This window comes from Meriones unguiculatus, chromosome 7, assembly GCF_030254825.1.
Source record: "Meriones unguiculatus strain TT.TT164.6M chromosome 7, Bangor_MerUng_6.1, whole genome shotgun sequence".
Lineage (NCBI taxonomy): Eukaryota > Metazoa > Chordata > Mammalia > Rodentia > Muridae > Meriones > Meriones unguiculatus.
Window position 1 is genome coordinate 65,710,799 of NC_083355.1, and position 24,768 is coordinate 65,735,566.

General features: G+C 39.3%; 1 protein-coding gene and 1 pseudogene across 9 annotated transcripts in view; one reads left to right on the forward strand and one right to left on the reverse strand.

Moving 5' to 3' along the window:
• Window positions 1-287: 287 nt before the first annotated feature.
• Mia2 (MIA SH3 domain ER export factor 2) overlaps window positions 288-24,768 on the forward strand; it is a 93,473-nt gene continuing 68,992 nt past the window's right edge. For 3 of the 9 annotated variants that reach the window (XM_060387545.1, XM_060387546.1, XM_060387549.1), the window contains exons 1-6: window positions 288-565; window positions 4,461-4,594; window positions 7,305-7,391; window positions 12,775-14,020; window positions 21,637-21,819; window positions 21,919-21,977. In XM_060387545.1, the coding sequence (XP_060243528.1) occupies window positions 451-565; window positions 4,461-4,594; window positions 7,305-7,391; window positions 12,775-14,020; window positions 21,637-21,819; window positions 21,919-21,977 (1,824 nt within the window). In that variant the 5' untranslated portion in view covers window positions 288-450. The remainder of the gene's footprint in view (window positions 566-4,460; window positions 4,595-7,304; window positions 7,392-12,774; window positions 14,021-21,636; window positions 21,820-21,918; window positions 21,978-24,768) is intronic. The other 6 variants (XM_021645757.2, XM_060387547.1, XM_060387550.1 and 3 more) reach the window with 2 other exon arrangements.
• LOC132655709 (U4 spliceosomal RNA) lies at window positions 5,815-5,985 on the reverse strand (annotated as a pseudogene).

Consider the following 24,768-nt stretch of genomic DNA (forward strand, 5'->3'; position numbering starts at 1 on the left):
TATTTTCTGACCCTATACCTTCTCTTTTGAAGTTAGAATTCGCATGCAGTAAGTATTTATTTTTTACTTGGTGACTAATCTGCCTGAAGATCAGAGATTAAGTACCTTTTTGCGGAGGTGTGGGGACTATCCTGCTGAGTGCGGGGTGTCTTTGAGTGAGTCAGCTTCACGTGGTCCACTTTATAAAACACTAGTCCCACTAAAAGTCCCTGTTAATTATTAAGCCCTTCTGTTTTATCTGGCTCACTGACACTGCAGATTGAGACTGGAGAGTGTTAATTCCTGAAGCCGAGCCGGCACACCTATAGAACAAGGTAGCTACAGAGGGACTGAAAATACTCTGCCTTTTTCTCTTGCACTACAGAAGGAGTGTCTGCTGTTTTGCTGGCATGTCTGCGACCTAGCAAGCCCTCCAGTGCCTGTTTAGGATTCCTGGTGGCTTGTCTAAGCATGGCGGAAATCAGTGTTCAAAGAATCCTTCTTTTGGTTGTTTCTCTGACAAAGTGTCTGAAGGGCACGGAGTTGCTGGCACACCTTAAAAAGTGTGGTGACTTGGAATGTGAAAGTAAGTTTGCTTTTCTTCTTCCCTCTTTCACAGAGTTCTAAAATCACATTAAATGTTACTGTGGGTGGATCTGTGTGATGAAAACTCAACACTTAATAGTATTGAAAAATACTTGAATTATAAAGTATAGCTTGATATGAAAAAGGAATTCTAGAAACAAAGCATTTTATGATAACACTATTATAAATTTAACATCAGAAACAAATATAAAACATATAGAAATGTCACAAATGGTTGTAATCCAAGTGTCAAAAACTTAATATCCAAGTGTTTGCTATTTTTTTTTTTAAAGACAATTGAGTTGTTTAAAAAGATATAAAAGAGTTCGGTAACTCACTGTTGATGAACCTTCTACATTTTAGTTTCTATTTCACAATAGAACTTTCTGGTTCTCATGAGTTTCCCCCAAAATATTTCTGTTTTCAACCATCATGATTTAGCTGTCTTAATATGAAATGCTAATCATTTGTGTTAATTTATTATGTAAAAGTGCTAAAATAAATGTTCCAATATAGATATGTATGACTTCTAACATTCAGTATTAAACTTTCTTGAGTCTCTATGAAGAGAAATTAATTTCTACTTTGTTGTTTAAGAACTTATATTTAAAATTTTTATTTTATTATATATATATGTATATATATGGGTATTTTGCCTGTATGTATGTGTGTATATGTATACCACATATGTGCCCAGTGCTCATGGAATCCAGGAGAGGGCTTGGATTCCCTGGAACTTGAGTTACAAACAACCATAAGTTCCATGTAAGTACTGGGAACTGAACCTGGATCTTCTGAAAGAGCAGTAAGTTCTCTTAACCACTCAGTAATAGCTCCATCCCCAAGAACTTAATTTTTTGGTATAGACATGATGGTGTAAAATAACTTTATCCTGCTGTGTATGATGGCACCAAGAAGCAGAAGCAGACAGATCTCTAGTTCCAGGTTGGCTTGGTCTACATAGTGAGCTCTTTGTCTAAAAATAAAACAACAACAACAAAAACAGAAAAAGAAAATATTGTGTCCTTGTCTTAGAGTTCCTGAAAATAAGTTTTATTTTTCTAACATAAAAAGTATTTCCAATTTTGCAAAATGAAAATTAAAGTATGAATTAAAGTAGGAATTTATTATTAATTATATGAAATACAATAATGTCTAAGATATATATATATATATACATATATGTATATATTTAAAGATTATATACTTCTTTTTAATGTGTATTAGTGTTTGCATGCATGCATATAAAGGCACTGGTTGTGTACTAGGTGCCCTCAGATGACAAAGAGGGTTCTTTTTGTTTGTTTGTTTGTTTTTATTTTTCTGACAGGGTTTTTCTGTGTAACCCTGGTTGTTCTGGACTTGCTTTGTGGACCAGGCTGGCCTCAAACTCACAAAGATCTGCTTTCCAAGTGCTGGGATTAAAGTTGTGCACCACCATGCTCTGCCGACTACATGGTATTTTATAGAAAATTGAAATATCTTTCAATTTTCCTCTAATACCTGCTTTTTATATTTTAATAGTACTTTTTATTTATCCCTTGGCAAATCCGAACATTTATACTATGTGTGCTGATCATTTACCCTACATCCCACTTCTAACTCCACCTGCACGTCCTGAAACGTGTCCTCTCCCAATTCATACTCTTTGAAAAAAGTTCTTTTTAAAGATGTGCTCATTTTATTTTATGTGTGGGTATTTTGTCTGCATGTGTGTCCGTATGCCATGTGCTTGCAGGGTGCAGGTGGAGATCATTTTGGAGGCCCCTGGAATTGGAGTTACAGATAAGCACCCTATGGGTGTGAATCATCCTCTTGAGCCAGTGGCCACAGCCCTAAAGAAAAATGCCTGTCTTTGCCCAGAAGCTGCGGGCTAGCTGCTGGGGCTAGCAGCTGTTGGCTACCAGTGGGGGCATGTGGCCCCTTCCCTGCTGTTTTGGAATGTCAATGGCTTGAGCTTGTACAAGTTTTTGGCTAGCTGCTGTGAGTTTGTGAGTCACAGCATGTCCAGAAGACAGCATTTCAAAATGCAAAATGATTAGTTTAAATGTAAAAATTTCACAAGTGGTATTTTTTATGAGCAATCTTTTTTTTTTTTTACCTTTTGGAAAAGTTGTTCAATATACCAGGGAAGTTTGTCACCTCAGAACTTTGCAGTGATTCTTTCCCATTTTGCTTTAAATCAACACTTTAATATTTTTAGGGGACAACAGAAATTCAAATTCATGGTAACTTACGATGCTATTTTGACTCTTATTGAAGGGCTTCATTGGTGTGTTTTTAAATTTTGCATATTAGTACCACATAGTTATATGATATGTGTGTTACTTTCGGCATTGAGGGCTGAATCAAGCATTCATGGTTTACTTAGTTACTGTGAGCCTACTATGTCTCCAGGCTGTGTGTATTAATACAATGTGTCTTAAAAGGGATAAAGTGAAATATAAGCTGTTTCTTATTCTGTAGGAATGTTCATTTTATTTAATAATGACAAAACAGATCATGATAGAATAATAGCTATGTAAAATTGTAAGCATAACAGGTAATGCTGGAGTTCAGATTCAGAAAAAAAAAGCAGGATGTGAGCTAAGAATGAAAAGAAGTGGAATTTTTCTGGACTGAGGGAAATATGGAAATAGAAGCATATGATAAGGATGGTGATGTTGCAGTGAAACAAAACAAAACAAAACAAAACAAAAAACAAAAACAAAAATCCTCAGGCAAAGCTGGCCAGCCAGAGCTATATGATCAGCCCCTAAACCTTAGCTAAAGGCTCATGCGTTAGAATGAAATGGGGTTGTTTACCTTATAGATATGTATTGAGGATTTAACAGAATGAAAATAGAATGCCTGGAAATATGAGGGTACCAGGAAGAAAGGCAGCGTTTGGTACACACGAGAGAGCAGTAGTGGCTCACTCTGAGAGAAACTGATTTGTAAGCTGGAGTGTAGCCCTGCATCTGGGCAAAGGAATAGGAGAGGTTGCTTAAAATAGGGCAGGGCAGGGCCTTCAGATTTGTAGTGCTTACCACTCTTGCAGGGGATCTGGGTTCATGTCCCAGTACCCACATGGCAGCTCACAACTATCTATAGATCCAGTTCCAGGTGGATCCAGTTCTAGTACCCTCTATGGCCTTCATGGGCACCAGACTCACATACATACATACATACATACACATACAGGTGCACATACAGACATGCAAGCAAAACACTCAAACAAATAAAGTAAAAACATCTTTAAAACATAAAATAAACTAAGGAAGGAGAGCCTGTGAAATGAATCAGTGGGTAAAGGCACTTGCTGCCAGGCCTCACAACCTGAGTTTGATAAGCAGGACCCACAGAATAGAAGGAGAGAACTGACTCCCAAAAGTTGTACTCTGACCTCCACATGTGCACTACATGTGTAAACACACACACACATAATTTAAATTTAGAAAATAGGTAAGTGGGATCAGGTTGTGAATAATCTGCTATACTGTGCCAAAACAATCGGAGCTTAAGTCTGCATGTAGTGAAAAGTTTATTTTGGTTCTTGAGAACATAACCAATATTAATAAATTAATATTTCAAACTTTATTATTATTATTATTATTATTGAAATATCCCAAATTCTTGAAATCCTTCTCAGCTTCATGAATGCTGTGATTACAAGTGTGAACCATCAGCCCCAGCCGTCATCTCAAAATTTAAAGGATGGATTTAAGGAAGGCAAAATGGATGGAGGAGTCAAGTATGGTGGTATAAATCTAAAATTTCAGCACCAGGGAGGAGCTGAAGCAGGAAGATTTTTAAGTTTGAGGCAAGCCTGAGATACATAGCAAGGCCTTTTTTTATAAATAAGTGAGAAGCAGTAGCATTTCAAAGTGTATGCTTTTCTTTGTGTGTCTATACAGCTTTAATCAGCAGAGTCTTAGCCCTGAGAGACCACACGGGACCTGACTGTCGATACCTGAACTTCACTGAGGGGGAAGAGATCTCTGTTTATGTTAAGCTTGCAGGAGAAAGAGAAGATTTGTGGGCAGGAAGCGTAAGTATCTAGCTAAGAACTGAATGCAGAAGAAATGACCAATTTGTACAAGGATACTTGCTGTTAGTCTTTAAAGGAACTCTCATCTAACAACTTCAAAGCTCTGTATAAATATCAACAACCCTCATCCAACCTAAGCAAACAAACAAAAAATTTATCATATGCATTCCTTTATTCCAAGGAATAAAGAGGGCAGCAGAGGCAGGTGGATCTCTGTGAGTACAAGGCCAGCCTGGTCTACATAGCAAGTTCTAGACTATCTAGGGTTGAAAAAAAAATCACATTTAGTGGTATCTCTAAAATATTTTCTTTTTAATAATTTATTTATTTTCATTTCATGTGCATTGGTATTTTGCCTGCATGCATCTCTGTGTGAGGGTGTCAGATCTTGGAGTTATAGACAGCTGTGAGCTGCCATGTGGGTGCTGGCAATTGAACCCAAGTCCTCCGTAGGAACAGTCAGTGCTCTTAACCACTGAGTCATCTCTCCAGCCCAGCTCTAAAATTTCTGTAGAGGAGGTTTTGGGAAAGACAGCTTGAGATGGAAGACTGAAGGAGTGCCTTGAAATTGCTTTTTACATAACATACATAATCTTAAGTTTAGAGTTCATATTTATTTAGGAAGCCTTCGAGAGTGCTGACACATATTATGTCAGCCACAACTCTCTCTGTGCTGTGAGAGAGACTGGGAAGTTGGTTGGCCAGATTTCAAAGCGTGTTTGTCTGATGAGAGAGAGAGAGAGCAGAGGTGTGTTGGAGAGGTCAGCAAAAAGGTTGATGTTGTAGGGAAGAAAGGTATATAAAATTTTCATGGAAAATGACATAATAACTGGGAGATCTTTTCAAAATAAAAGAAGCCCACGCTAACTCTCAGGATAATAATTAATGCTTTCAGCTAAAAATATTTATATTTCTCATGTGTATTACGTTTTGTAATGAAGGTATGCTGTGATGGATCAGTTTACTTTTGAGCTGAATAGACATGACCTATCTAATGGAGTCCCCCAAAGGTCTCATATTGTGCATATATCAGGTTCTTCCCTAATATCTCCTCTGTGCTAACTGTTTGAATGAATAATTTTATTTTTGAGACAGTTTCATATAGCCTGGGCCCTCCATAAGCTCCCAGTGTAGCTGAGGATGAGGCTGAATGCCTGATCCTCCTGGTGTACCCATCTGTACCCATCTGAAGGCACAGGCTGTATCTGAAACCCTCCTCTTCCCACAGGGGATGTGTAACCAAACCTTTGCCACTGGCCAGATTTGCTTTCTACCCTGCAGATCCTGGGACTCCTTATTGCTTAGGATGGCTTTAGGGAAAAGTTTTCAATTAGCAATAATTGCGCCTTGGATAAACCTCATTGGCTACGATACTGCCACTGCACAAAGCTTTTAGGATGGCTTTAAAATACCTGTCCGTGTTTTGAATGTATTGCAGAAATCTGATGTGGGTATGGGAAAATACAGTATATGTCATAAAAGGCAAAGAAAACTTTCTTTTTTTTGTTTAGTAAGCATGAAAATAATTCTACACAAAACACCATTTAATGGGTAAGGGTTAGGGGGAACTCTCAGCTGCCTTTAGTTTGGTACATTTACGTGTTTAGTTTAATTGCTTCTCTGGCTTAAAAGCTAAAGCTAAGCTAAGTAGAGAGGGTTAGTCTACACTCATAACCACTTAAGGACTCATAGTGGTGGACTCATAGACTCATTCCAAATAGCTGTAAATGAAGACTGTCTGGACAGCTCGAAGAATCTTAGTCAATGTGTGATGGTGTTGGATCAGAAGACAGAAAACTTTAACAGGAATAAGAGGGCTTGTGAGTGGTTGAATGGTGACTTCACTCTTGGGGGATATCCTACATGTGCTCAAGCTGGGTCAAAGAATCTGTTACCAGGTTAGTTCAAAAAGCCAAAAGGAACAGCATCCTCCTTTGGGAGCACACGGACCTTAACTACCTCAATAAACCTGTCTGCCGCATCCGGGAATGTAAATCCCTTTCTTGAGAACTCTTGAGCTTGCCACAGTACTGTCTTCCTGCTGTCAACTGAACTGTTACTTTTTGATAACGCAGATCTAAAAGTGTAAATCTGCAGAACCGGGGCAAAGAAAGTCCTAGGGAACAGGGCAGGGGTGGAGCAGGAACACACACTTGCTACTCTTCCAGAGGACCTGGTTTGATTCCCAGTATCCACATGGCAGCTCACAACTGTCTATCACTCCAGTCCTAGGTGGTCTAATGACCTCCAGTCCCCACAGGCACTATAGGGAAAACACCCATACACATAAAATAAAACTGTATAACTCTTAAAATCCATAAAAAGAATGAAGAGAGGGAAAGCGAGAATAATAGGAGTATATAGTATAGCTTTCATACTGACATTTGCAACAGTGATATTTTACAGTTTAGGTCATCATGCCCTTAAGTTAATATTAGTCTGTCAAATAACAAAACAATAAGGCCTCACTCATGTTCTTGTTAAATGTTTGTTTGGCACTGGGGCTTGAACCTAGGACCTAAGCAAGCATCTACCACTTAATTATATCCGCAGTCTGCATTCATGATTTTTAGGTGGCATTTGATCGCCAATTAATATTCTGTGATTGAACATAGCTAAAAGCCAAGGTCACAGAGCAAAATGAGGCCCGATTCAATCACTTTTCCTTCATAATCTTTGTTTTTGGTTTTGTTTTGTTTTGTTTTGATAGAAAGGAAAAGATTTTGGATTTTTTCCCAGAGATGCAGTCAAGATTGAAGAGGTGTTCATATCCGAAGAAGTTGAAATGCCAACTAAAGTGAGTAAACTCATTATCGGCTGTTAATTGAATTTAAAGGTTCTTGGCAAAAATGGCCTCCTTGGCATAAATGTTCATTGATTATGTACCTCATTTTATAAGTGGTAGTTATTGAGAACTTGTTCTTGGCATGACTTGGGTATGTGAATACAATTAAACAGAATAGAGTTGATGACAGTTAAAGATTTAGCTTTCTGAAAAATTAACAGAGTACAGTGGTTAAACGTGTGAATTCTGCATAGGGCGTGAGCTTAAAGCCTGACTCAACCACTGACTAGGGCTGTAGTATTGGCTGCTTAAGTTTTATCACCTGAAAAATAGCAGTCACATGTGTAAGTAATGTAGCAGTAACTCCAACTGATTGAAGAATATTGAGCACCCAAGAAGGGCACAGAACAGCACACAGTTGCTATTCCTTAGCTACAATTACTGATACTGTTGTACTACTAGGACCAAAAGGTATTTCTCCTACCACCTTCCCTAGGTCTCATATCTGAACAACCACTTTGGCTATTGTTTATGTTAAGTTAATTAATTTTATTATTTTATGTGTAGGAGTGTTTGTCTGCATATATGTCTGTGCACCACATACATGTCTGGTGCCTGCAGAGACCAGAAGAAAGCATCAGATCCCCTAGAACTGGAGTTATAGACAGTTTTAAGCTGCCATGTGAGCACTGAAAATTGAATCTAGGTCCTCTGGAAGAACTGCTCTTAACCTCTGAGTCGTCTCTCTGGTCTCATGATGTTGGAATTCTTTTTTTTTTTTTTAATTTTATTTATTTGTGGGTATGAGTATGTGTGGGCACGCATGCATGTAGGTGTTTTTTAAGTCCAAAAGGGGTCAGATCCCCTGAGAACTTAATTCTAGTACTCTAGAAAAGCAGAGCAAATACCTCTTTTTGTTTGTTTGTTTGCTTTTTGAGACAATGTTTCTCTGTGTAGCTCTGGTTGTCCTAGAACTCATTTAGTAGACCAGGTTGGCCTCCAACTCAGAGATCTGCTGGCCTTTGCTTCCTGAGTACTGGGACTAAGTACTGTCCCACCACTATCCCACTGCTGTTGGAATTCTTTTTTTTTTTTTTTAAGATTTATTTATTACTTATGCAATGTGTGTTAGCATGTACACCTGCACGCCAGAAGAGGGAACCAGATTTCATGTTTAGATGGTTGTGAGCCACCATGTGGTTGCTGGGAATTGAACTCAGGACCTTTGGGAAGAGCAATCAGTGCTCTTATCCTCTGAGCCATTTCTCCAGCACCCGCTGTTGGAATTCTTAATGAAATTCAAATAATGTTGAGCTTGGTATTAAGAAAAGGAATCAGAAACTGATATTTTAATATATGAATTTGATTTGTCAATTTAACTCAGATTCCGGGTTTTGCCATGAGTAAGGTCACATTGTGAAATGAGACTGTTTGCTTCTACAAACTGTCTGTTATTGGCACTGGGATTAGCTGTCCACTTCCTGCAGGGTACTTGGCCCTGTCATTTCTGTATTCTGTTCTGTAGCACACTCTCTTCTCTGCAGTTCCACCCTTATAGACCTAATCCAAGGCATAATCTCCTCTTTTTCACAATTATATTATTATTGTGCATTATGTGCCTGATGAGGGCAAAAATGCATTGCCAGACAATGTCTGTGCAGGTCAGAGGACAACTTTGTAGAGTCAGTTCTCTCCTGCAACACTCACATGGACTCCAGGGATTGGCCTGATACTCCCAGGCTGGCACAACATACCCCTTCACTCACCAAACCTTCTCACCAGCCAGGAGTCATCACTTCCTGACTGGAATATAACAGCCTTCTAACTGATTTCATTTTGCTCCTTTCTAGTCTGTCCTTCAAACAGTAACGGATCTTATAAAAACAAAAACAAAATATCAGGACACGTAATTCCTTTTGTTAAATCCCATTCATGGCTGCTTTTCATTTGATCTGGCATATAGCCTAGACTCCATCTCTGGCCTCACAGGTCCTGTTTCTGCTGCTTCAGTTCCTATCTTGTGCCTCTCTCTCATAAGCCACACACACCTCTGGACAGATGGGCTTTTGGATTGTTCTTAGATGTGCCAACTCTTTCCTAGCCCAGGAACTTGAAGGGGCTCTTTTTCTGGTAGAACACCCTGCCCTATTTTCATCTCACACTTTAGATTGCAGCTTAAAACATTAGTGCCTCTTGGGGAAACATTTGGAGTATTTTCCTAGATCAGGTTCTCAACCTTCCTAATGCTGTGATCCTTTAATACAGCTCCCCAACCATAAAATTATTTCATTGTTATTTCATAACTGTAATTTTGATACTGTCATGAATCATAATGTTAATATCTGATATCCGACCCCTAGGAAAGAATTTGTTCGACCCCAAAGGCGTTGCAACCCATAGGTTGAGAACTGCTGCCCTAGACTAGTCTGGTACTAGCAGTGGATTTGTCTACTGTGGATTTAAATTGCATCAAATTAGATGCAATTATTATGTGTCTTTTTGTGTGCCAACTACTACTCTATATAGATTGGGGACATGGTATGATTGGGGGCATTGGATAATTAGTTTGCAATAAAAAAAAAATGAGAGTCAGTGAGATGACAGAGCCAGTGAAGGAGCTTGCCACAAAGCCTGATGACCTGAGACTGATTCCTGGAACTCATGTAAAAGGAGAAGGAAAGAACCAACTCACCTTCACATAACATCATGGTATATGTAGGCTCAAATATACATAATCAGGCATGTGTGTACACACGTGTGTGTGTGTGTGTGTGTGTGTGTGTGTGTGTGTACTCATCTGTGTGCATATGCTCTTGTGCCACTGCCTATGTGTGGAGGTCAGAGGTTAACTTGCTGGAATCAGTTCTGTCCTTCTACTATGTAGGTTTCCACAGTCTTGGTGGTTGGCACCTTTACCTGCTGAACAATTCAAATACATGAGTTTATGGGGGCCATTTCTGTTCAAACCACTACAGCTAGGAAGTTTACGCTCAAGCTGCTGACACCTGGTAAGGGTGTTCTTGTTATATGACTCTGTGGTGGAAGGAAAGAGAGTGAGAGAAGGCAGAACAGAGCAAGTGCTGAGCCCATCCTTTGGTAAAGAATCACTCCTGGGATGGTGCACTCACTCCCATGATAACAAAGCGCTTTTTTTCTATTCACACTGACCTTGTGGCCTAATCACTTAACCATGAGGGCCCATCTCCTAAGACTGTTAAGTTTCCAATAAATGCTTTTCGAGAGGCACATTTAAACTATGTAGCTTATGTCCTCAAACCACTGCACAGATGCATGCATTCACTTATTATATTCTCAGGTGGTGCAAGATTTTGTAGCTAATACAAGTATACTTTCTCATCAGAATTTACTTGTTGGGGCCCTGTAGGAGGAACAGCAAAACAGTGTTAGAACTCATGGAATGTGGCCCACTGGTTAGCACAACCTCCATGGGTGTGCCTGAGAGGCAAAGTCCCAGGGACTTCCTGTCTCTATGACCTCATCCTGTCTTAGAGCTTTGCTCTGCTTGTTGTCTTCACAGTTACCACATCCCTTGTAATCTATGAGTTGTATGAAAACCCTAGGGGAGCTTCCAGCCCCTCACCGGGCAACAGATTACTGTATCTATTACAGTAATAGTGCTTGATCTTTTTCAACCCCTTTTGCTACAGCAGATTAATGATTCATCCACCACCCTCAGAAAGATCTTAGAGATACAGATTGTTAGCAATGACTACCACCTTTAGGAAGAATTTGAGAAGATTGTTAGTAAAGTTAGGTTAAGATGGTTTTTGTTAGTTGCTCTGATACAGAAAATCTTAGATAACATTTTCAGCTCAGAAAGGCACTCTTCTCTTAATAGATGAGCTAGGGATCTTTTGAGGTCAGAGAACAAGAACAGTGGTAGCCTGACTGGTACTAGTTGATGTGCCTCTTTCTTGCTGGAGCTGGACTGGTGATCAAAGTGATGATTAATTTCTTGTATTCATTTTTTCCCTCAGCTTCCTAATATGATTCAATAAAAAAATTGTCAATGAGTAAATGTGCACCGTGAGGATTTAAAGTGGAAATGACTGATTGTTTTTTATATACAAGTTTCAATTTGTGATTCTCTTAGGATTTTTATAGGATCACTTTTTAAGATAAATAATAAGAGTTTTGATCCTTTCTTTGTAACTGTAAATTGTAGCCTGCCAGGAAAGAGAGACTGACTGAGAAAATTACCTTCCTTGCTTACACTTTGTTAGTCTATAACAAATTTCTTAGTTATGAATGTATGTGGGTTCTTGGGAATAATTTGTTTTCTTCACCTGTAATACAAAAAAAAAATTTGATCATGTGAGCAGGGTATTGGGGAACATGTTTTTCTAGGTAAATATAATTGTTCACTTAAAGAAAAATACAGTGTAACCACATTATGATATCTGTACTGCTTGTAAGATTTTGCTGGGAGGGCTGGAGAGATGGCTCAGAGGGTAAGAGTGCTGGCTCTTCTTCCAAAGGTCCCGAGTTCAATTCCCAGCAACCACATGGTGGCTCACAGCCATCTATAATGAGGTCTAGCGCCTTCTTCTGGCATGCAGGCAGGATATTGTATAAATGATAAATAAATAAATCTTAAAAAAAAAGATTTTGCTGGGATATACAAGCTGTGGGAGAAAAACAAAGTTGGAGCTTGCTTGTTGGAGTTTTCTCTATTCACCCAATGTGTGTGTGTTTTAAGAGGGTTACTCTGTATAGCTTTGGCTGTCCTGGACTTTGTAGACCAGGCTGGCCTCGAACTCTGCCTCTGCCTCCCTGAGGGCTGGGATTAAAGGCATGCGCCACCACACCTGGTAAGGATTTTCATTTAAGTTTATGCCATTAATCCTTAGAGGTAAGTTGTGATGCATGTGTTTGGGGTTCAGAGACCTGATTGCAGTTTTTGCTCTGGGGTTATGCTAGTTGCATATTTTTGAGAAAGTTGCAGTTATCCTTTTACTTTATTTTACTTTTTGAAATAAAGTCTTTTAATGAGACATTTTTAAATTTACATCTTTCTCTTTGTGTGTGTGTGTGTGTGTGTATGCCACATGTGTGCAGTTGCCTTGGGAGACAAGAAGAGGGTGTTGGATGTACTGGAACTAGCAGCATCGAGGGAGCTGCCTGATGTGGGTGCTGGAAACTGAGCTCAGGTTCTCTGGTAGAGCAGCCAGTACTTTTAACTGCTGAGCCACCTCTTCAGTCCATGATACTGTCCTTCTGTAAAGACTAGCTAGCCTCAGATTCACAATCCTCCTGACTCAGACCACAAAATTCAGGGATTATTGATGTGAAACAGCACACCTGGCTATAGTCCTCTATCTTAAAATGTTCAGGGACAGACATTTATGATTTTTTTTGTGTGTGTGTCTTTTAGGAATCTGACTTTCTTTGTCTTCTTGGAGAAGGGTACATATTTGGAAGTGAACACAGTGAGTTAATCAGTGGTGACGACGAAAATATGTATCCATATGAAAACGATGAAGACCAAAAATATGATATACAAGGTGATTTCCAGCCAGAGCCTGACTTTTATACAGAGTTTGAAGGGACTTTGTTTGAAGAGCAAATTTCAGCACCAGAAACTCCTGAAGATTTCAGAATTTCCAGTGTGTCAAACGGCTGGAAAGAGGCCGGAAACGCAGGCAGTGGCGAGCAGGGTTACACCCCAGACTGGGACCAGGCCTTGCCATCTCTGAGTGTGCCAGAAAAGCAAGGATGGTTTGGACTGAGGAGAGAAGAAGCTGAAGAGAAGCCTTTTGAACCAGATACTGAGCCCGCACAAGAAAGCTCGTTTCAGAGTAGGAAATTAACAGTGGAGGAGGAGAATGACCTGGAGAAATTAAACAACGGCGAACCCCAGGTAGAACTTGAGCAAGATCCAAAATCACAGCTTGATTCTGAGGCACCAGAAACCAGCTCGGTGCTGGAGGAACAATACGAACTATCTTCTGAGTCGGAGCATGTTCTCAAACCTGAAGCCAATGCCTGGTTTGGCGGCGGATTCACAAGTTATTTAGGTTTCGGAAAGGAAGACACAGGACTTGAGTTATTGTCGGAAGAAAGCAATCCGCCATTAGAAGACGGTCCCAATTCTGTTCCACTGGATGAAGAAGCCCCGCCTCCAAGCAGGGAAATATCAACAGACAAGGAAGAGACAGTCATTAATGACAGCTCAGTCCTCAGTCCAAGCTGGTTTTATTTTGGTTTCGGTATGCTAGGCTTTGCACAAACTAATAAAGACGGAACTACCTCTGACAATGGGGAAAGTGAAGATGGTGGGGGAGATAGCCACACATATCCTATAGCGAGTGACTTTGACCCGGAAAAGAAAGAAGAAAGGGAAACGATAGCAGCTGTGGAAACAGAAGATCAAACAGGCAAGGAGAGCCCCCTGGAGAAGAAAGGTGATTCTGGTTCTATGCTATATCTAAAGAAGTTCTTTGATAATCCTTGGAGCTTCCAGAATCTCCCAGAGGACACAGAATCACCATTTTCCAAACAGATACTGGGTCAAGAGGCTATAGTCGAAAATGACAAAACTGAAAAACTTTCCACTGAAAATTCTCCCACAGATAGGACGAAAGATCCCATGATGATGGAGAGCAGACACAGTCCGTCAGGTTAGTATGAAAAGATGTATTAACATATTTGTTAAGGTAATTTATTTTCGTAAGTACGAATCAGATGAAAAGTTCATGCTTGAACTGGGAGATGGCTCTGTGGATTAAGCACCTGCTGCAAGAGCCTGAGGATGAATTTGGATCCTCAACAAACATATGCAAAGCGGGCCAGACATGGTGGCTGTTCACACCTCAGCACCCAGAAGGTAGAGACAGAGGATCACAGCAGCAAGTTGTGATCTAGACTAGCTGGAACTGCCAAGCTCCAGGTTCAGCCCCTGCTGCTTCAGTTGCTGAGGCAGACACAGATGTCAACTCAGGTCTCCACATGCACACACTCAAACACCCAAATACATAATGCTCTAAAAAGAAATAAATTCTGTGTTTTTCAGAATTGTCAATTACCAACAAGAACTATTCTTATTGTTTGATTTACTTGTGAACTTATAAAGTAAAACCTAAGGAAAAGAATGATTAGCAATGTCTTGATGTTATGTAAAAAATTGAAGATATTTACAGTATATTTTAATTATCAGATAACTATATTATGTAAATAGTTTAAAAATATAAATCAGGTGAAGGCCTTTTTAAGTGAAAGCAATTTCTGTTCTTTTTATCTTTATTCTCACCATTTCCCCAGTGATCCTAGTTTTCTTTTTTTTTGTGTTTGAAGTCCATTTATTTTTCCCCCCTCACTTCCTAGATAAAATCTTTATATTATTTTGCTTTGATTAATCTATTTTATCCAAGTTCTGTTGGCTTTCCATTCTGGTAGATAAGGATTTCACTAACTGATACTCAGTTTTTAGACATTCCCGATAGAATCATAACAGCATGGTTTTCATTGGAACCTAAGTTAAGGACAACTTCAATAATTCAAAATAGTCCAGTTTTTTGTTTTTTGAGGCAAGGTCTCATTATGTAGACAAGGCTGGCCTTGAATTCACAGAGATCTGCCTTCCACTGCCTCCGGATCAAGGATTAGAGGGGTGCACTACCACACCCCACTAAATTTTGATTCTGAAATAATATTTTATTTTATCTGCAGTTATATTTTGTTTTCCTAAAAAGCACTATGATAAAGATTTTCCTTAAGTGTACTAGGTCTTAGAGAATTTCAAGCAGGGCTAGAGAGGTGGCTGAGGGTAGGGGTAAGAATGCTTGCTGCTGCTCTAGGTCAGTTCCCACAATCCTCATGGTGGCTCACAATCACCTCTAACTCCAGTTCCAGAAGATACAGTACTCTCTTTTTGGCTTCTGTAGGCACCAGTCATGTACCAGTCATGTGGCACACATATATACAAGCAAACAAAACATCCAGACATGTAAAATAAAAATAAAATACTAAAAAATTTCAATCACAAATATTGTAAAAGATTTTCAACTTTCTTATTTCTGAGAGTTCACCAGAGGACTGTACAGTGGGTGAACATTGGAATAAACTCCTCTATTTAGGTGCGCATCTATGAGTCACTTCTGTGATTAAAACCACATGGGTTGGGCCGTTGTGGTACTGCATACCTTTAATCCTAGTACTTGGAGGCAAAGGTGGAGGCAGGTGGATCACTGTGAGATCCAGGCCAGCCTGCTCTACATAGTTCCAGAACAGCCAGGGCTACAAACAGAAACTGTTTCAAAACAAACAAACAAACAAACAAACAAACAACAAGAAAAAGCACAGGACAAAAAGACTCCCACATGGGTTGTATGTTAAGTGGAGATCTACATTCCATAGCTCTCAGTCACATTATGATTTGTCTGTGATGGATAAATCAGAGACCCAGAAAAGGACTAGAGAGATGGTTCAGTGGTTAAGAGAGCTTGATGTTCTTCTATGACCCCGAGTTCAGTTTACAGCACCCACATGGGGCAGCTCACAAACTCGAATTCTAGGATTCGATGTTAGGATATATTTAAAAATTCCACTCATTCAAAAGATCTGGCTGTACAACATAACAGATGATGCCCTTCTCTGGCCTCTTGGGACACTGCATACACACACAAAGAAGAAGGCACACACACATATACCTAAATAGAAATTTAAGAAAAGATTTTTTAAAACCCTCAAAAAATATTGATCAATAATACAGAAGTAACTGATTCTTAGAATGACAGAAATCCTTTTAGAAGTAGCAAAAAAATGCTGATAAGCCAGAAGGAAACACATTTGCATTAGAACCAATAGATTTTCCTGAATTTCAAGAACTGTATGTTAACATTTCAGTATTCCCCAAATACAAACTTTCTACTTGCCCACTACTGGCAACCAATAGAATATGGATATTTAGATTTAGCTCTTTTCCCAAACAAGAATGGTGAACAACCATAAACATTAGAGACCTTCTTGAAAAGACATTCCCTTGTTCTCAACTTGCTGTGTTCCACAAAAGTATTTGCGAAAAAGCTGATCAGAGCAATTGGGAAGAAAAGAGACTACAACAAAACAAAGGAATATCAACATAAAATCTAGAAATACAGGAGACTTAAGAGACTGATACAGGGTGACTCTGTTCACAATGTATTGTGTATATGCAGAAAACTGTCAAATAGTAAATTTTAAAATATGTTAAATTTATGGAAAATGAGAATCCTGAAAGATTGTCCCTAAACTCCAGTAAAATTATTTCCTGCTCAAAAAGATTGATATATAAAAATTTGTCATGAGGGTAAGATGGCTCAATGGCTAAAGGCAGCTGCTGCCAAACCTGATGACCAGAGTTCAATCCCAAGGACCCACATGGTAGGAAAGAACCAATTTCCCAAGGTGGATGTCCTCTGATATCACACACACACACACACACACACACACGCGCACACACACACACACACACATACACACACACACACAATTTCCCAAGGTGGATGTCCTCTGATATCACACACACACACACACACACACACACACACACAAAACACACACACACACACACACATACACACACACACACAATTTCCCAAGGTGGATGTCCTCTGATATCACACACACACACACACACACACACACACACACACACACACACACGCTGTAGTGGTGACACATGCCTTTAATCCTAGCACTTTCGGGGTAGAAGCAGTCGAATCTCTGTGAGTTTGAGCCCAGCCTAGTCTACAGAGAGTGAGAGTTCCAGGACAGCCAGGGCTACAAGGAGAAATCCTGTCTCGAAAAACAAAAAACAAAACAACAAAAAAATTACAACTTAACTTTATGATTTCAAGATATCCTGATAAATAGGTGTTTAAAATTTTCTTTATCATTTCATAAAGTAATACTGGTAAATTTTCTAAACAAAGGCTAAGACACTGGGTGTAATGATGCACTCCTGTAACCCTGGCATGGTGGTGATGTACTCCGGCAACCTTGCAGCTGGAGGCAAGAGTATCAGGAATTCAAGGCCAACTTGAGCTATATAGTGAGTTCAAACTAATTGCTAGCCTGGGCTACATAATACTATGTCTTAAAAAGAAAAAGAAAAGAAAGAACAAGCCCCTGACCAACAAGCAAGCACAAATTATAACCAGTTTTGATGAACTTTGATGAAAATAAATACTTTTAAGTTTCAGGAAGTAGATACCCCATACATAAACAAAGCAGGATGTTTTAAAACCTATATGAAGTAAGTGAAATACAGAATATTTAGAGTGTGTGTGTGTCTGAGAATCAAACTCAGGACTTCACCATTGGAGTCATATCTCCAACCATCTTTTTACTTATTCTTTTCACATTTAATGTTATTTTATTATGTTTTTGTTTGTTTGCTTTTCTAACTATGAGGCCCTGGCTGACCTAGAACTCACTTTGTAGACTAGGCTGGCTTTGCTCTTACAGAGATGCCCCTGCCTCTACCTCTGCCTCCCAAGTGCTGGGATTAGTTTTTTAGTTTTTGTTTTGAGATAGGGTCTCATGTTGGCCAGAGTTGGCTTTGACTTTCTCATGCAGCAAAGGCTGTGATCAAACTCCTTATTCTTTTGCCTCAGCTTCTGAGTAGCTCAGCTGCCAGGCCTGTGCTATTAGCCAGTGTCATTAGCCCCAGCTTAAAATGTTTGCTTTGCTTTGAAACAACAAACAAACAAACCAAAACCTTAGTAGAAGGATAAAGATTTAGACAAAACCACAGACCCTATTTTCTGAGTGTTAAAGAATAGCTATAGAGACACTTATTTTTTTCCCCAAGAACTTCAATAGCTTTTAGAAACAAGTGAAAACCGTGTTAAGAAAACGAATTGTGATTGTAAATCACTGTGAAAAGCTAAGACTTGATATGGCTATAGCAATTTGTAAAACATATAAATTATGGAAGTGCTAACTATTTTACAAAAGAACTCCAACTGGGTTTATTTAAATGATTTTGTGAAATATAGTTAAAAAATATTGCTCTATTTGACTTAAAATTCTGTTAATAATGTGAACCTTAAAGGTTAGGTTTAAGTCACTATCATATATCCCCAAACAATAATAGGTGAAAATACCATATGGATTCACAGTTTTTCTTATGATGTACTCATTTCAAATTCAGTGTAAAACAGTATTTTGAAAACAACAAGTATAATAACATATAAATTTGAGTACAATTACTGAATATATTCCTTCTAATGCTGTTAACACTATTGTATATGTGCATCTGAGTCCTGCATTTATTTCAGTCTCAGAGAGCTTGCACAGTAGCTTGTGTATATAGTCCCAGAACTCCAGACGCAGGAGGCCCACATGAGTCTAAGAGTTCAAGACCAGCTTGGGCAACATAGAAAGACCCTGTTGCAAACGAACAAATGAGCAAAGCCCTCGTTTGGATCTCTATTACCGAATGAAACAAACCAACAACTAGACCCGGTTACTGTTTTTTAACTTTAATGTCCACATATGATATTATTAAATTACTGGTAACGTTTATTTGCCTGGGACTTTTTTACTGTAAAGTTTCTTTTTTTCAATGAGTTATTTATTTTTTGCACGTGGGTGATTTGCCTGCTCATCTGTCTGTGCACTGTGCCACATGCACGCCATGCCCGTGGGGACTAGGAGAGGGCACTTCATCATCCGTCCTTGGAGCGCTTGGGTGCTGATAACAGAACCTGTGTCATCTGGAAAAGTAACAAGTGCTTTTGTGTGTGTGTGTGTGTGTGTGTGTGTGTGTGTGTGTGTGACAGGGTCTTACTATGTAGCCTGTTCTGGAGCTCACTCAGTGGACCAGGCTGGCCTCAAACTAACTAAATCAGCCTGCCTCTGCCTCCCAAGCACTGGAATTAAAGGCCTGCACTACTACACCCAGCATAGCCAGGGGTCTTAACACCTCCTGAAGGCTGGGATTAAAAGCGTACAACACCACCTCCCAGTGACGGTGGGATTTTAAAAGTCTTCAAAAGTAACTGTTTCTTTTACTATGCTCCCTTAACCATGTATTATGATACTGTATATACTAACAAAGTGGAACAGACATGGAATTAAGGGGACAATCAAGGCTGGAGTTTGAAGGTAATGAACTCCAAAAGAAATAAAGGACAACACTGCATGCCATTTGATTGGCACCTGATCATTTGAAAACTTTTCCTAATATCCTAGTGATCCTAGTTTAGGCCTTTTCTGCCTAAATGTTTGATCTCTAGGACTCACATGGTACAAGGAAAGTCTTGATTCTAGCAAGAGCCTCTGACCTCCACACACACGCTGTGAAACACGAGAGCATTCACACACATGCACATGTGAAAAGCTTGAGTGATGGCAGGTTTCACATTTAATGATGTATTTTATCACATACACAAGCTTCAATGCGGCCAAGTTCCACCAGTTTTGGAACTTGGAATTAATTGCTATAAATTCTGCTATGGATTTTTATGCTGTTAACTATTTGTTTTATTTATTAAATAGCAACCAATATGAAGCATCTTGAAGCTACTGTAAGTAATTTTGGTCATTCTGACTCCTTGGTTCTCTAACAGATAAAAGCAAGCAAAGTCTGCTTCATTGAGTGATGGCTACAGATTATATCTTTTTTGATAAATGTTCTTAACAAGAATGAAATCTTCTTTATTTTATTTTTTATTTTTTTTGAGACAGGATTTTTCTTTGTAATCCGGGCTGTCCTGGAACTTGCTCTGTAGAAATAGGGTGGCCTCAAACTCAGAGATCCACCTGTCTCTGTCTCTCACAGGGATCAAAGGTGTGTGCCACACCTGGCAGAGTATTTTTTTTATTTTTCGAGACAGGGTTTCTCTGTGTGGCTCTGGCTGTCTTAGAACTCACTCTGTAGAGCAGGCTGGCCTCGGGCTCACAGAGATCCCTCTGTCTCTGCCTCTCAAGTGCTGGGATTAGAGCTGTGTGCCACCACTGCCTGGAAGAAATATATTTTTTTAATTAACTTTATTATTTTATTTATGTGAGTATTTTGCTTGTATGCATATTTGTGTAACACCAGAAGTCAGTGTTGGATCTCCTGGAATTGGAGTTACAGATGGTTATAAGCGACCATGTGGTTGCTGGGAATTGCTCTGCTAGAGCAGCAAGTGCTCTTAACTACTGAATCATTTCTTCAGACCCAGGAAATAAATCATATATATATATATAATTTCTTTTTATTTATGTGTGTCTGTATTTGTATGCAAATGTCAAGGTATATGTGTGACAATCAAAGGACATATTGCAGGAGTTGGTTCTCTTCTTGTACCGTGTGGATCCTGGTGATTGAATTCAGGTTGTCAGCCTTGGCAGCAAGCGTCTTTACCCACTGAGCCACCTTGTCAGCCCAAGGAATGAAATCTTCACGAGAGCTATTTATTATTTTTAGTCATGAGCTTATACAGGAGAAGAAAGTTGATGTTACGTTAGTTTCCTGTTTGTTTTATTTTGTTTTTAAAGCCTGGGTTTTGCTAGGTCACCTAGGCTGATCTTGAAGGTGTGATTATCCTGTCTCTGTTTACGAAATGTTAAGATTACGGTCCTGTGCCACCATGCTTAGTTTCCTTTTTTAAATTTTTAAAAATTATAGATTTGCTTGCGTAAACACAATTTTTAGAAGAAAGCTGAATGTATAGAATAGACATAAGTACAGCTTTTTTTTTTTTAAAGCCTTCCGTGGCCAAGGTAAAGCACTGTATGGTCATCTGAGTAAAGGCTCCTCCAAGCGGCGGTCTTAACCTCCAGCCGGTGAGCCCGTTTCACGCGCATGCGTTAGAGATAATTCTTTGGGTATACTTAAGATTCCTTATAAGTAGAAAGCAGGACAGCGCCAGTAAGGGGCGAGAGAATGCAAAGCCAGCTGGTATGAAACAGGATGGGTCCATGAAGCAAAGAATGTGGGAGGCTTTTGGAAGCCACAAAAGGCAAGGGTTTGAATTTTCCTCCAAGTTTCCAGAAGGAGCGCAGTTCAGCAAATATAGCTTTAAGGGTTTTGACTTCCAAAAGTCTAACAGAATGACTTCTGTTTAAGCCAAAAGCTTGTGGCCACTGGTTATACTACTACAGGAACTTGTAGAGGCCACAGTTAATGTTTTGTGCATTTTCTCAAATGAAGTAAGTGCTCTACTGGCCATGATGTTTCAAACAGAAACTTTTCATGAAATAAGAGGAAGCCAATGACAAAGCAAGTGTTCTACAAAAGACATTTCTCTTTATGTGTTTGTAGATATGGCTTCTGAAATAGAGTCATCTCTGAGAGTCCATGAAGGAATACATTTAAAAATCTCATCCTCTAAAAGGAATGAGGAAGACTCCAGATCATGTGTGGATTCCGAAGTGCCTGCTGTGGCAGAATCAGACAGCACTGTGGAAGATGCCTTGCTCGGTGTTCAGCTGGTTTCTCAAGCAAGTAAGAAACAGTTATTTGTTCTAGTTCCTCAACTGAAGAAGAAATTAGATTCTGAAATTATATACCAAGTGGTGATGTGTTTTATTTCTAAAACAACAGAGCATGTCTACGGCTTCATGAACTCTGCACTTTCACCAGCTGAAATTCTTATAGAAAGCGTAAGTCAGATTTAAAATTTTTTATTTACTTCCCCCGTGTGTGTGTGTGTGTGTGTGTATGTATGTGTGCATACCATGATAAACACATGGAGGTCAAAGAACAATTTGCTGGAGTCTATTCTCTGCTTATGGTCTTATTAAGGATCAAACCGTTTGTAGCAAGCGCCTTTACCAGATGAGCTGTCGCAACCACCCCATGAATTCTTAAATTCTTAAATGTTTTGCAATATAGGAATGACTTACAAGCTTGAGTGGCTCCTTCCTATAGAAGCCCCACAGTGCTTCAATTTCCATGATATCTTATGTATGGGTTCTTCTTATGGAATTTTTCCCCCTTTGAGACAGGGTTTCTCTGTGTAGCCCTGTCTGTCCTGGAACTCCCTCTCTAGACCAGGCTGGCCTCAAACTCAGAGATCTACCTGCCTCTGCCTCCTGAGTGCTGGAAGGTTTGCACCACTGCTACCTTCAGCTAGCAATGTTTTTTAAAAAAGATCTTGAATAATACTTGTTGTGTTTTTTGGTAAAATTATGCAAAATAAGTTAACTAGAAATAGTATGAATTAAAGAGTCTTGTGCAAATTATAACAAATGACAATTATGATCTTGAAGTAGTTTACTAAGAATACTAAAGCAACTAGTACTATAATACTTCACTGTAGCAAAAATTCCAAATTCTGTTCACCTTTCTCATTTGTTGCTAATTTGTTTATCACCTAGATGTGGTGTTACACACCTGCAATGCCAGCATTTGAGAAGTAGAGGCTAGATGACTGTGAAGAGGCCTTCAAATACACAGTGAGACTCCATCTCAAAAAAGGGAGGGGGCACTGGAGAGACAGCTCAGTGGTAAAAAGCATTTGCTGCTCTTGCAGAGGATCTGGATTCAGCTCCTGATATCCACATATCAGGTTACAACCATTTATAACTTCAGTTGCAGAGGCTCTAGCACCCTCTTCTGGACACCAGGGACACCAGGCACACACATGTGCACATATATATATATTTTTTTCAGGGGAAACACACACATAAAATAAAAATAAAAACAACTTAAAAATAAAAACACAACAACACTAGCAGGGCAGTAATGGCACGTCTTTAGTCCCAGCACTTGGGAGGCATAGGTGGGTGGATCACTGTGAATTCAAGGCCAGCCTGGTTTACACAGAGAGAGTTCCAGAACACCCTGTCTCCAAAAGTAAAGACAACAAACCAAAACCAAAACAGAAACAACAATATATTATTAAATGAGACATAATCTCATTTGCAGCAGGACCCCATCTTGGTACTTAGCATATAAGAAATCTTTTTGCAGCTGGCCGTGGTAGCGCACCCCTTTAATCCCAGCACTCAGGGAGGCAGAGGCAGGCAAATCACTGTGAATTCAAAGCCAGCCTGGTCTACAGAGTGAGTCCAGCCAAGGCTACACCGAGAAACCCTGTCTCGAAAAACCAAAAACCAAAAAGAGAAAAAAAAATATTTTGCAAACTTATTTAGTATTATCTCCAAGCTGATTGAGAAAGCATTTCTATCTGCTCATTTACTTTATAGGTTTTACTCTACTTGGAAGATGTAGATAGGAAAAGGTGTAATTTTAATATCATGATGTAATTTTAATATTGTGATATTATATAATATGTAATAGGCACTCCCACAGGATCTGCCTAGGAGATGGCTTACGTAGTATGGGAAGTATGGGGAAGGGAGGCTAGAAAGTGTCCTAATACTGAAGGAAAAGGAGAGTTAGCAAAGCAAAAAAAGAGGACATTCTGTGGAGGAAATAGCACTTTTAACACTTATGAAGTAGGAGGGAGCATAACTTTTTTGTGAACTATATATAGTTAATTCATCTTGATGGAATAGGGAAGACTTGAAATGAGAATCAAATTAAGAAGAATTTACATGGGGCTGGAGAGATGGCTCAGAGGTTAAATGTACTGGCTGTTCTTCCAAAGGTCCTGAGTTCAATTCCCAGCAACCACATTGTGGCTCATAACCATCTATAGTGAGATCTGGTGTCCTCTTCTGGTGTGCAGGCAGAACACTGTATAAATAATAAATAAATCTTTAAAAAAAACTTACATGCTGTTAATGGGAGCTTAACTTTGTACTAATTTTTTTGTTTGTTTTTTTGAGAGAAGGTCTCTTTACATATGTCTGGCTGTCTAGAACTCACAATGCAGACCGTGCTGGGCCTCAAACTCCTAGAAATCTGACCATCTTTGCCTTCCAAGTGCTGGGATTAAAGATGTGTGCCATCATGCCTGGCCTTTGTCTCATTTTTTAGTGCTGGCAAATATTAAAAGTAATGACGGGCTGGAGAGATGGTTCAGAGGTTAAGAGCACTGGCTGTTCTTCCAGACATCCCGAGTTCAATTCCAGCAACCACATGGTGGCTCACAACCATCTGTAATAAGATCTGGTGTCTTCTTCTGGCGTGCAGGTGTACATGCAGATAGAACATTGTATACATAATAAATAAATCATTAAAAAAAAGTAATGACAGCTTGATGTGGTGGCATCCATCCTTAATCCCAGCACTAGGGAGGCAAGAGGATGAAGGATCTCTGTGAGTTCAATGAACTACAAAGTTCTAGGCCAGCCAAGGTTACACAGTGAGACTCAGCTTAAAAACAAAACCTGTTGTATAGATCTGACAGAACAGTCTACTTGGTTCAATAGCCACACTTTTAAACCTCTGGCTCAGCATCTGTTGGTGGCTGAAATGAAAAGAAGAACCATTTGGATAGATCTTATAGATAGGGTTCATTTGATTTAGTAGCAGACTAGTTAC